Consider the following 12,821-nt stretch of genomic DNA (forward strand, 5'->3'; position numbering starts at 1 on the left):
TTAAAAAGTAATTGTCTAAAAAAAATATGTATGGTTAATGTTTGAACCGAATAGCTTTGTAGTTTGTACTGCACGCAAACATCAGAACGATATACCGAAAAGTTATCTATAGTTAAAATGTTCAGTTAACCGCTAAAAGGAGCAGAGCAATGATCAACTGTTACAGTGTTGACAAAGATTACTTCTCTATCCCTCCCAACGAACAAGTTCTGCTGTTACCACACAAGAGCTCAGCTAGGGCTCAGCTAACCAATCATCAAGCTTCTCCAACTGACAATCTACACCATCTCCCGGCCAAAAACTGCAGATGAACATCGCACAGCTAAAGCTAAGCAAGTCAAGGTGTGATTGAGAATAGCTGGCCCAGTCGTTCCGCCATTGTCTCAACTTGCGCCACAGATGCAGATGCAGTAGCCGCCTCAGAAATCTTGAGCTCCTTTGGAGGGTGAGGAGGAGAAGAAGAACGAAGATCAGTAGCCATCTTAGAAATCTCAAGCTTCTTTGGAGAGCGAGGAGGAGGAGGAAGAAGATCAAGGTTCCCAACAGGTCGGACTTGCCAAAAGTTTGCATATTTGTTCATCTTTGACGCTTCGGGTCATCGAATCTACAATTACAGAGAGAATAGTACAAACAATATCAGTATTCAGTAATGCAAACTCTGCAATGTCATCCAATGTAAAATGTGCAATTGCAATAGCCCAATTAGAAGTAGTAAAATGTGCACTACTGATTTAGAATTTTAGATTAATTAAAGCGACAGAAACTTAATAGAAGCAAATTAGTTAAGCTCGGATTGTCAGATGAGACAAACAATATGTCCCGTATTATACGGTTAATATCGATCGCGAACTACCTGATAATAATGTTAATGTATCCGTTAGGTAAAAAATATCCTTATCTAAAATAAACCAGGAGTCACCTATACAAATTTGCTTGTCATCAGTCAACACACAACAGTAAGCACGTTACACGAACTAATTGATCACAAGTTGGGGGAATATTTTGCAGGCATTGCAACCGAACAAGAGACAGAAAGTTTAGTAAATTGAGGGGATATTGGCATGCATTGTATTCGAACAAGAGACACAAAATTCAGTAAACTGAGGGGATATTGGCATGCATTGCAATCGAACAAGACAGAAAATTCAGTAAACTGAGGGGGATATTGCAAGGCATTGCAATCGAAGAAGAGACAGAAAATTCAGCGTACGGGTGGATACATCGAGATTGCGCCACACGCGCGTGGAGATGATGTCGACGACATTGCCCTGTGGGCCAACGATGGGCGGCGCGCCGTCCTGGACTGCCCATGAGAACTCCACGCCATCGCCGGAGTGAGCCTGGCGCGCAAAGCCTCGTCCACCACCTCGCGTGGCACCACAAACTCGTCTCCGTCCTGTCGTGAGTAGTAGTTCACCGTGAACTCAACGCCTTCCGCCGCAAGCCTCACCGCCTCCATCACCTCCTGGAGCGTGACCGTGGTTGTCACCCTGACTGTTTTCGGGACATCTCGCTGGCGCCGTACCCCGAGGAACACCTGGTCGCTGGCGGGGCGGCGCATGAAGATCACGTGGTCGCCGTCGATGAGGTCCATGTCTTTGTGAAATCTTCTCCAGCCCTTCCTGAATTCTACTCTTCTGCCGTTCCCTCTGTAGTTGAAGTACATGCGAACACCTTGCAGGTCCCTCACGCTGAGATCCCGTGTCTGTTGGTTCTCGAGCGGCGGCGGGAAGACCTTGTTGGCGACATCCATGGGGGCGGTGAAGAGAACTCGATGGTCAGCATCTTTATCATTCAGCTCTTTGACGAAGTAATAGATCTGCGGCTGCTGGTGGTCGGGAACAGGGGCCGGGTGCGGGTGCTGGCGCGGGACGTCGTCGTTGGGGAGAACACCTGGTTTGAGGGAGATGGCGGCGTATGGCTCGTTCGTCTCGATGTTGGCGGAGAAGCGGACGGCGACGACCCTGCAGAGGAAGACGTGGGGGCAAGCGAGCGGCTCCGCGAGAGGGGAGGGGCACTGCTCGGTGTGGCCGTGGGGGAAGTAGTAGACGAGGGAGCCAACGGCGGGGAGGCGGCCGGACTTCGGGTTGGCGCAGGCGAGCCACATGTCGCGGTCGACGATCCGTGGGCCGGCGGCGAGCGGCTGCGCCGTTCTCACCGTCGTCGGGGCCGAGGGCGAGCGGGAGATGGAAATTGTTGAACGAATTCGAGTTTTGACGTGTGGCGGTTTCTTCTCTTCGCTTCTCCCTTGTGTCGTAGCCAGTAGGTGGGCTTTATACTGCCGCCGCCTCTTCCACCTCGCCCACTTGTAGATGAGAAATTTAACTATTTATCACTATTAGAAATGACAAATTTTATATATCATCTTTATAATAGCTCTTATATATTTATCAGTGGAGAGATAAACTTTCTTAATAATTTGTCATTATTGCACACGTCAACTCGTATCGCCAGCGTGGACGAGGGCGTAAAATATCTGTTTTATCCTTTGTGGGCCCCACAAGGCAGTGGCTCATCTATGGGGCAGTGGCTAGCAGCAAGCGCATGGTGTTTCTCCTCTGGTCCTCCCCATGGGGCTTCACTAGCCGGAGTTCATGGCCACCGAGAGCAGCCGCTGCCCCTGGTCGGTGCCGCTGGATTTGTACATGCGAGTGTAGACGCGAGGAGTTCAAGGAGATGCAGCAACAAGATCATCGGGGCGCAAGTGTTCATGAGTGCCGCGGTGAACTTGTCGCCGCCGCCAGTGAACGATGCGGGGCATGGTATGCACACGGCAAGCACAGCCGTGAGCAACTTCATGGAGAACGCCGACGGCACGACCTCCGGAATGACGCCGCACACGCACCTCATGATACAAGGTGTGCACACGCAGTCGCTGCTCCATCATGGACATCGTCATGGACATCATCGCCGGTCTTGACGCCGTTGTTAAGGATGGCGTCGACGTGCTGTCCTTCTTCATCGGCGCCATCTCCAGCACGCAGTTCAACTACGACCCCATCGCCATCGCGGGCTTCAAGGCCATGGAGCATGGTATCGTCGTGAACTGCGTCGCGGGCAACGCCGACCCAGAGCTCGGCACGGTCGGCAACGGGGCGCGCGCCGTTGCTTTCCTCCCGACGCATGTGCTCCCGGCTCGCCACCGCTTTCCCCCGGCGCGCGTGCCTGCTACTGGCCTGCCGCAGCCCCGGCCACCGGCGGCGCCCCACCCCTCCCCAGTCAGCTGCCCCGTCACCGGTGAAAAAGAGGATGAGTCACTGTCTTGTGGGGCCCACAAAGGGTAAAACGGATATTTACGCCCTCATCCACGCTGTCGATACGAGTTGGTACGGTACGTGTGCAATACTGGCAAATTATTAAGAATGTTTATCTCTCCAATGGTAAATGTGTAAGGGCTATTATAAATATGGCATTTGAAGATGTGCTATTTCTAATAGTGGCAAATAGTTAAATTCCCCCTTGTCTCTAGTTCATCTTCTTGCTTCACTTTATTTTTTTCAGGGCTTTTTTGGATCACAAAAATTTTATATGATTTTTAGAGTAAACAGTTTAATTACTCTATTTTTCCTTTGAAAATCCTTCAAACTGAAAAGGCCGTTAACGTCCAATACATTAATACAGAGTACTTTGATCAAATAATAATAATAATAATAATAATAATAATAATAATAATAATAATAATAATAATAATAATAATAATAATAATAATACATGCTTGGCTACATTTTGGGTGCGTTTTAGTTAGAGTAAGATTATCTATCCTATCCTGCACTCTAAAAAGTACTTATTTTTTTAATAAATATTATTGGTTATAATAGCATTTCACAAAATCGTGTTAAGATTTAAAATAGTTAATAATATTTAAGTGGTCATTATATGAATACCCGTAAAGAAAGCGAAAATGAAATGATGTAGTTAAGCCTCGTGGATTACTCATGATTAATCAAACACAAATCCAGCTTAATTAGGCGGGCTAAAGTACTAAACGGCATCGATAATTAAGGATATGCTCGGTAGTACTTAAATGGCAGCACCGCATCAGTCTTTTCGTGTTTAGGGATCACAACGGGGCGGATTGGAGGCGGGTTTAATAGAAATGGATCCGAACCCGTCACCCGACTTTTATATCCGAACCTGGACCCGAATAGAGAAGCGGGTCGGAATCCATCCCCATACCCGACCCAACCGGGGACCAGCAACCCGACCAGTGACCCGCTCAACTGTATTGAGTAATGTCTCACTTCAATCAACACAGACAATGATGAATTCAACAAGAACAAAAATTGAATTGGATGGATGCACAGTGCTGCAGTTCAGTGGATAGCAATAACAATGATAAATTCAATAAATGGTTTGCTATGACAAAAATGTAGGTTTAAGACTGAGCTTTTGTATCTCTAATATACCCCTCTCAGTCCCTACCGGTCACTGCGGGTAGAACTTTATCCCCGTCCTCTCACCCATCCAAATACGGAGTCTTGGATCTCGTTACCCGTAGATCAAAATTAGGCCCTATCTCTGTATCAGTTCCCGTATCAGTTGGGACGGGTACCCGTCGAAAACCCGACCCTCTGTAAAATTGCCGTCTCTATTCATGTCATCGAACCATTCCGAACCATCCAGAAGCGGAGCCTCCCGACGGCCAGGATGCATCCACATCCACCTATCAACGGCCAAGACGCCTCCAGCTCTGCAAATTTTTACCGCTCTTAGCTAAATACACGTGTTATAGGGAAATTTGAACCATACGTATATCATTTAAAACTTGTATTTTAAAGATAAAAATAGAATCAATATAAAAAATTATTTTAATGGTTTATCAACGTCAAGTAATACGATACTTTACATGTTACCCTTTCACTTCATCCATAGCAAAATAAGTTTGTTTTTCAGTTTTATACCATGCTCGACTCTTCGTCTTATTTAATTTTATTTTACGATTAATATTTTTGTTGTTATTAGATGACAAACAACTAATAATTTATGAGTGACTAATTTTTTAAAGCACGCGTGACTAATTTTATAAAATGTTTTTATAAATTTTTTAAATAAGATAGATGATGAAAGCTGAAAAAAAGTCTATTTTAGAGCGAGTACAATAGCAGACTATAAACTATAAGCATATTTTAAAGAGATAAAAAGAGAGGGAAAAGAGGTGGACTACTAATTTATAGCCAGCTGTACACGGGCTCAAATACATATTAATATGTGTATGACATGTGAGACCATATATTGATGTTTTGTAAATATGTTGGCTATTAGATTAACTATAACTATAAATAAATTAAAGCTAGTTGTTGACTATACTATTGAATTGAACTTCTCTTACAACGGACTTAGCCGAAAATTTACCGCTGAACTTTTACTGCTCGCATCAAATCGAGAGATGGCGGGCGGGGCGGGCAAAAAAATGGGACCGAAGAAAGCCGTGGCATTTTCGAGGCCCCGAAAAAACAAAAGAAATTCCCGAATAAAGAAATAAGCAAAATTTCCCCATCTCCTCGTCGTCTCCTCCTCCGCCTCCAAAGCCCAAACCCTAGCTGCCGCCCCCCACAGCGCGCCTCCCTCCCCCCTCGCCGTCGCCGTCCCATGGCGAAGTCGCGGCCGCCCAAGCGGATCCTCGAGTCCTACACCATCAAGGGCTCCGACAAAGTCATCAAGCGTGAGGCCTCCCCTCCCCAACCCGCAGCTCCCTTCGATCTGGAATTTATGGGGGATTTTTCTTTTTGGGGGCGGGGGGACGTGGGTCGGTGGGTGTCGGTTTATTGAGGCCTGGAATTTTTAGGGTTTCAGCTCCGGTTGGATTGAATGTCGCGAAAATGTTTGCTCTGTTTTTTTTGGGGGCATTTCAATTGCCTTTTCATGCGAAATGAGATGGTATTTAGGTTTCCCCTTTTCCTGTTCATTGTTGATAGAGGCTCGATGTGTAATCAGAGAAGGAGCCCATTGTTGGCGTATGCCCAGCATGTTACTGCTAGAACGCGACGCACTTCTTCTGTTGCGAGTGCCAACTATTCTGTTTGTTCATGGGTTTATCTCTCTTTTGCATGGGTTTTAGGAGGGGCAATACCGAAGAATATGTGTGATATTGTTATGTTATGAGTTCCAAGCCGGTTTGATTTCCTGTGTTTTAGATTATGTCCAGTGCAGTCCCTACTTAGTGTTGTATCTGTGTTGTGAGCTACGGTTTAGCACTACGAGCGAAATTTATACAAGCTGGAAGCTGCCCTCAGAACGTCATTTTGCTACTATAGTACTTTTTAATTGCAGCTTACTGTTGCCAAAGGTTGGATTCGTATGTTGCTAATCCCTGTTGTAATTTGTTGATGGTGCTTATAGTCGTGCTGTAATTCTTTTATCCTATGTTGCATTTCAGTTTCGGTTAGTATTAGACAATAGACATTCGCATGGAGAATAATCACTGCTATGCAATGGGTCTTTCCTTGACATTTCATTTAAGAAGAATAATCAAGGAACGTGTCTTTCCTTGGACGTTTTATTTAAGAAAACCTTTGCCTCACTGCTTGGACAGATGGACCTTGGGTTAGGCCAAATAATTGATACTATCCAGTAGGCATCTTAAGTTTTGTTTTGGCTAGATAGTATCTTTGTACTTACATAGAAAAACAATATTTTGCCTGTTTTTTCTAGTCTTAACTCTTTTTTTGTGCTATTTATTTAAAGTTAGTGCATCCTTTCCACTAATCTTAGCTTATACTAGGGTTTGAGATGCCAGATTCTGAGATCCTAACATTGTTCTTAGAACTTTTTAGCATGAAAACCTGCCTAGATAAACCTTAATTACTACCCCACCTGTCCACAAAATAAGGGATTCTGGTTTTTTGGCAACATTAAGGATGAAGGGAAAATACTATGATGCCCCTCATTATATTTACATGAGGGGTGGTATGGAGATGGGCTGGTTGTTGGGGGTAAAATTGGGTTAAAATTAAATAAGGGGTGTTTGGGTGAGGGAAGTAGTACTCTAGAATCCACTTATATTTGTGGACAATTTTCAAATGCTAGAATCCCTTGTGTTTGTGGATGGAGAGAGTAGTATACTACTCGCACCAATTCATTCAAAATTAAATGGTTCCTCTAGCTTGATCCTTTTTTTATATAAAACAATAATGAATACCTAGATGTGTGATATCGCCGATGAACCTTGATGCTTTGATTGCCTTGTGTAAGTAGTTTTATATCTTTGTCTGAGCTAAATATCTCTATGAACAGAATCCCTCCCAGTAGACAATCTAGGGTCTACCTTCGGATTGTAATTTTGATAGTATAGAGTTTTTTCTTTACCATCGCCAATAATTTGGTTCATGTGTTGTAAATCCCAGTTGTAATTATGATCATTTATGGTGCTTATAATCTTGACCTTCTAGCCCATGTATTCAGTTCTGGTTGGTTTTAGACGCTTGCAGGCAGATTAGTTGCTTTTGACACAATGTAGCTTTTGTTGGACTTTCTTTTGAAGAAACTCGTTGCTTAACTGCTTGGATCTTGAGTTGAGCTAAGTAATAATGCTACAGTTAGGCATCGTGAAGTTTTGTTTTGGCTATATAGTGTTCTCAAGCCCTAAATGTATATTCAATATGCCACGTAGTTTTTCTAGTCTTAAGCCCTTTTCTGTGCTGTTTCAAAGTTGATGCACGCCTCCTAATCTAAGCTTATACAAAAGTTAGAGGTGTCAGATTCTGAGGTTCTGACATTGCTCGTTTGACATCCCTTTGTTTAATTTTGTAATGAATATCTAGATGTTTGGCAGCATCAATGAACCTTGGTGCTTTGATCACCGTTTAGTACAGTTTTGTTTTACTATAAGCACAATGCATTTTCTTTGTTCTGAGATTGTTACCATCATGCAAGTAATATCCAATACCAGATTTACATTTCTGATGATGAAACACCATTTTTATAAACACCAAATTGATTTGATACCTTTCTGATTGCCCTATGTGTTTCTTGCAGCTGGGGACTGTGTGCTAATGAGAGCATCTGATGCATCAAAGCCACCCTATGTGGCAAGAGTTGAGGCAATCGAGGCTGCAGGGTCACGGGGTACAAATGTGAGAGTACGGGTCCGGTGGTACTATCGGCCAGAGGAGTCCATTGGCGGAAGGCGACCATTTCATGGTACCAAAGAGGTGTTCCTCTCGGACCATTATGATGTACAAAGTGCTGACACTATAGAGGGGAAGTGCAATGTTCACAGCTTCCGTAGCTACACAAAGCTTGATTCTGTCAATGCTGAGGACTTCTTCTGTCGCTTTGAGTACAAATCAGCCACAGGAAGCTTCGTGCCTGACCGCATTGCTGTGTAAGAATTTAATACAACCTCCACTTGTGATTGTTGTGAGTAACATTTTCTTGTGTATTTGTAGTTACTTCCATTGGCACGAGCACAATATTAACCTATTATGTCAACGGCGCTTCCCATATTGAAGTATCATGTCATCTGTTGATGGTTTTCATAGCCTTCTTTGGGGATTTCATACAAGCATTTTATATTTGTTGTGATTTGTGAAATCTCAAGGTCAACAAGTTCCTAGATATGTGATGTAAGCATTGTTATGACCTTTCTTGATTCTATAGGCTTCAGTGCATCACTAGTTTTTATCTTTCCCAGGAGTCAAAATATAAAATAACTATTTCTTTATGTTGAAGTGGGACATGAATCAATACATAATGGTTTTTTTTTGCCTATTTACTGCTTGCTGCATTTGCTAATATTACTTGCCTCTGGAAAAATGGAGGCACAGTTAAATGCTCTCACAAACTTGTTTTCTTTGGGGTACATGGCATGATACATTCTGTTGTGATGTGTATGATAGACCTATACAGCCTATAATCAAGTCAGCAAGAATCCATTGTTTACTACAATTTGTCTCAATCGGTTGCATCAATTGCTTTATGCTTGATCCACACCCTCAGCCCATATCCAATCAGCCCATATCCAATATGCCAGGCCCACGGAAGCAACCCATGCTGCACCTTCCATCTAACTATTGGTGTTCGAGATAAGATTAGTGTAAGCTGTGGGCTGGGCAGGCTGTAGTACTAGATTACTCAGGATCATGTAACGTTAGCGAGTTTAGAGGTTAGATTGATCAGGATTTGTTAGTCCTGCCTGTTTGGGCCATCTCTGTTATTCACATGGTCTCGACAACATGGTGCTCTGCTCTCACTGGGTAGGGTGCCACTGCTGCGGCTTTTTCATCCATGAGGGGCTTGAACTGAAGCCATGGCATCTACCTGAAAGCTGAGGATGAGCTGCTCAAAAGGAGGTGTGTAATGACATAATGTGGATGTTATAGAATGTGATGAAGGCAGCAATGATAGTGCATGTGCATCAAGATATGAGGAAGTGTTGTGCACATGAGGGGCAGCACTTATGTCAAATGACGTGTCCAACTCTGATGTGTATCAACCAAGGATCGGATAATTATACACAAAAAAGAACAGTTGGTTTCCTTCTCCGATACATGCTCAACTTTTCCCCAACTCCTATGCGACATGGCCCAGCCCACTTGATCTGTCCAGATACTTGACCTAACCTCATTCCAATCCCTCTGTGCCCTCACTAGGTTAACGAAATTCTATAACTTATGGGCATGTATTGAATTTTTGGAGCTAAGGACTGTCTTTGAGGTACATTTTCCATGTTTACACCTTGCAATACATTATTTCAGTGACAAGCAGAGAGAATTTTTTTTATTTCAAATAGGTGGTGGTGTTGCTTTATTGGCTTTTTTTGGGGGAAATGATGGGCCTCTGTATCGTAGGTGTCATGTCATGTTGATGTATCTGTGTCCATGCATCACAGGTGGAAGCAATAGATTGCTGTCATTTATAAGATTGCTAGGCTTGTTAGCTATTTGATTGGCACGTCTCTTATCCTTCCTATAAGTTTGACATGGCTATTTGACGGGGAGCTAGCTTATAGTATAAGGGGATTTGTCTGTGTCTGTCTTATTAGAATCAATCAAGAATTAACAAAATGGCTTATATTGTTAGCTTTGCTTGCATCTGCTATCCGCTAGATTGATTTTTGTATTGCATCAAAATCATCATTTTGTTTGATTTTCTCATCTCTTTGATGTACAATATGACAGGTTCTGCAAGTGTGAGATGCCATACAATCCTGATGACCTTATGATCCAATGTGAGGAATGCTCTGACTGGTGAGTAAATGGAATAATTGATTTAAATTTGTCTTTTTGCCTGAACCGTGCCTGTGCTACATTTTTATGTTTCTATTCCTCTTGTCATTGGGTAAATAGGAAAACCTTTTTTGTTTGCCTATGAATGCATTTGGGTGTCTTGGCCTTACTTTGTTGTTGCCTATTGGGATGGGCAGCAACTAGAAAGTGGTTAAAGACAAATGCTTATTGAAAGTCTTGTAGTTGTCATCTCAATATGCATGGAATATTGCATGTCTTTGTTGTTACGCAACCCTGCTAATTTGTTGAAATATGTGCTTTTGGATGATGTTTTGTCAAGAAATGTAGGTTGTACTTGCATATTGTTAATGAGATAGGCATTGCTGCAGGTCCACAGCAGGCTCTTTTCTTGCTTCATTTTTCAGTACTCCATAAAAGAAGCCCATGATCGCAGGCAAAGCCACTGGTGGCTTCATTTTTCAGCCCTGTACTCCATAAATAAAGTAAATAAAACTGCTTGAAGAGAGCAATATAGCTCCACATGTCATATACATTTTTCAGTACAAAAAAGTATGTGAACACTAAAAGATGAGACGAGAAAAGCCACTCTACTCTAAACGATCTCTGAAGCACTTAGCCCCTTAATCATTTTTTGTTTCATTGCACACCATAAACTATTAAAATTATGCCACTCTACTCCTTGACGTCACTTTTCTTTTTTTTTTTGTCTTCTTTGTACAAGTAACTTATGAGGGACGAGAGGTTACTTCATAGTGTTCCATAATGTTTTAAGATTTTTTCCTGACTATTTTCTTTTTTTGGAAGCACCTAATACTGGTTTAAGGCCTGGGATATGAAATTTTATGACAAATATCTGCTACCTTTTACCTTTCCAGGTTTCACCCTTCTTGCATTGGAATGACTATTAAAGATGCAAAAAAACTTGAGCACTTTTTCTGCCAGAGCTGTACTGCAGAAAATGGAAAGATGGCTGAGAATTCTCATGAAGCTACAGCACAATCCGAAGAAAAGGTAAATATGCTATGCTGTGACCACTGAATTATCAGTTACTAATAGTTTGACGGCAATAAGTTGAGGCCAGGGTCTCCTAGGTTCTCCATGTCTCCTTGACAACATAGACTACACATAATTTTCAATAATATTGAGGCATGCTTGTACCTAATACATGAAAGGGCTGTCGGTTGTATTGCCAATTCCCAGATTTTACAATGACTGAAAGTACCGGTTGGGAAACAGTACCAATTTACTCTATGGCAGTAAAAACTTTGGTATTTCTTAATGCTACAAAAGAAAATTTAACTTGAAACATTTATATTGATTACAATGGTGATTACTGTCACCTTTTTATTGGATACCGCACAATTTGTCATAGTTTAGCCTGTAGAGTTTCGCTCTTATGATGTTCATAAACTAATCAGACAGGAATTATACCCATCTAAGTTAAATGCATTATCTACTTCTGGTTATTCAGCATAAATTCTGAAAACAAACTCTTCAGCAGGTGGAGTCAAAAAGACGGAGAAGGTGACTGCCCATATTTATTTACGAGATTACACGTGGATGTACAAAGCCTTCTCCAGTTTGAGGCCTGTAATGTTATTTATTGTCATGGCAAGTGTGTGACCCCTCTGTAATGTCAGTCGCATGGTGTACATAACTTTTCAACCTGAGACTGTTATATTAGGAGATGACATGATTTGTTGCATCATGATGTAGTGTCAGAGCATTAGCATGGTTAGAGTCGGGGTGATAAGCTCCTCGTGAGCATTATAACTCCCGTATGAATGTGATGGAACATTAATACTTTGGATGCAGCTGCGTCTGGCCAGTATCTTTCTTTGTTCTTAGAGAATTCTTGTACCATTATGTGAAGCCTCTCATCGTCACTGTTTGCTGGCTTGTTACTAACAGCCAAAATTTGATTTTTTTTTTGTTAGACTTAATTTACAGTTGATTTTAGGGGTATTTCATCGTATCACTAATAATATGGAGATAACAAGCGACTGATTGCCTCAATTGATTTTTTATGGTTTTCTACTAATCTTGCTTTACTTCAAATGGCATTGAACTCCAGCGGTCTGTCCGGTTCTTAATCGGGCCGAGAGCAATATGGGCCGTAATTATTCCATGTTTGATTTATTAAAGTGACCCGAATCATGTCAGGGAATTCGGGGAATGTAATCAAACCGGCGTTTTTCTTGAGACTACGGCTCCAATCGTGTTGCTTTTCGGAACAAAAAGCGAAACCACGTTTCTATGAATAAAAAATAATTTATAGATAAAACATTATATATATATATAAAACTTAGAGATAAAAGATGTAAAGTAAACTAGGATGTCACCATCAAACCTACTCCCCCGTCATAAAAAAACGAAGACCAATTCTTTGGTTTTCGTGTCCAGCATTTGACTACTCGTTTTATTTAAATTTTTTTTAAAAAATTAAAAGAATAGTCACACTAAAAGTACTATTCTTATTCATGATTTTTTATCTAATAAAAATAAAAATATTAATTGTAAATTTTTTTAAAATAAAACAAAAAATCAAACATTATAATAAAAAATAAAATATTAATTTATTTTACGACAGAGGAGTAAAATCAAATTCATACAACTGTATAGGAGCCTACATCT

The 12,821-nt window shown here is 41.7% G+C and overlaps 2 protein-coding genes across 4 annotated transcripts; one reads left to right on the top strand and one right to left on the bottom strand.

Moving 5' to 3' along the window:
* Positions 1-50: 50 nt before the first annotated feature.
* On the bottom strand, positions 51-2,228 carry LOC102708451 (B3 domain-containing protein Os07g0183300/Os07g0183600-like). 2 transcript variants are annotated; one of them, XM_015839566.1, is made up of 2 exons: positions 1,221-2,228; positions 51-604 (listed from the first exon to the last, which is right to left on the bottom strand). In XM_015839566.1, the coding sequence occupies exons 1-2, from the start codon at positions 2,105-2,107 to the stop codon at positions 577-579; spliced, it is 915 nt and encodes a 304-aa protein (XP_015695052.1). In that variant the 5' UTR covers positions 2,108-2,228; the 3' UTR covers positions 51-576. The 2 variants fall into 2 exon arrangements, with proteins under 2 accessions (XP_015695052.1, XP_006658344.2); XM_006658281.2 differs by having other exon boundaries at positions 1,211-2,228.
* A 3,193-nt stretch (positions 2,229-5,421) lies between these two features.
* LOC102702952 (chromatin remodeling protein EBS-like) lies at positions 5,422-12,059 on the top strand. Of its 2 annotated transcripts, none has more exons than XM_006657454.2 (5): positions 5,422-5,662; positions 7,975-8,323; positions 10,119-10,187; positions 11,063-11,198; positions 11,689-12,059. In XM_006657454.2, exons 1-5 carry the CDS (start codon positions 5,590-5,592, stop codon positions 11,713-11,715), a joined length of 654 nt encoding a protein of 217 aa, XP_006657517.1. In that variant the 5' UTR covers positions 5,422-5,589; the 3' UTR covers positions 11,716-12,059. The 2 variants fall into 2 exon arrangements, with proteins under 2 accessions (XP_006657517.1, XP_006657516.1); XM_006657453.3 differs by having other exon boundaries at positions 5,424-5,662; positions 11,686-12,059.
* The last annotated feature ends 762 nt before the right edge of the window (positions 12,060-12,821 follow it).

This window comes from Oryza brachyantha, chromosome 7, assembly GCF_000231095.2.
Source record: "Oryza brachyantha chromosome 7, ObraRS2, whole genome shotgun sequence".
Classification (NCBI taxonomy): domain Eukaryota; kingdom Viridiplantae; phylum Streptophyta; class Magnoliopsida; order Poales; family Poaceae; genus Oryza; species Oryza brachyantha.

Bases quoted from the DNA above. Each gene is read 5' to 3' on its own strand.
- LOC102702952 (XM_006657453.3), top strand. From the start codon at position 5,590: ATGGCGAAGTCGCGGCCGCCCAAGCGGATCCTCGAGTCCTACACCATC. The intron at 8,324-10,118 runs GTAAGAATTTAA...ACAATATGACAG, and splicing joins GTGCCTGACCGCATTGCTGT to GTTCTGCAAGTGTGAGATGC. The intron at 11,199-11,685 runs GTAAATATGCTA...CAAACTCTTCAG, and splicing joins CAGCACAATCCGAAGAAAAG to CAGGTGGAGTCAAAAAGACG.
- LOC102708451 (XM_015839566.1), bottom strand. From the start codon at position 2,107: ATGTGGCTCGCCTGCGCCAACCCGAAGTCCGGCCGCCTCCCCGCCGTT. The intron at 605-1,220 runs GTATCCACCCGT...CTGTAATTGTAG, and splicing joins GCGTGTGGCGCAATCTCGAT to ATTCGATGACCCGAAGCGTC.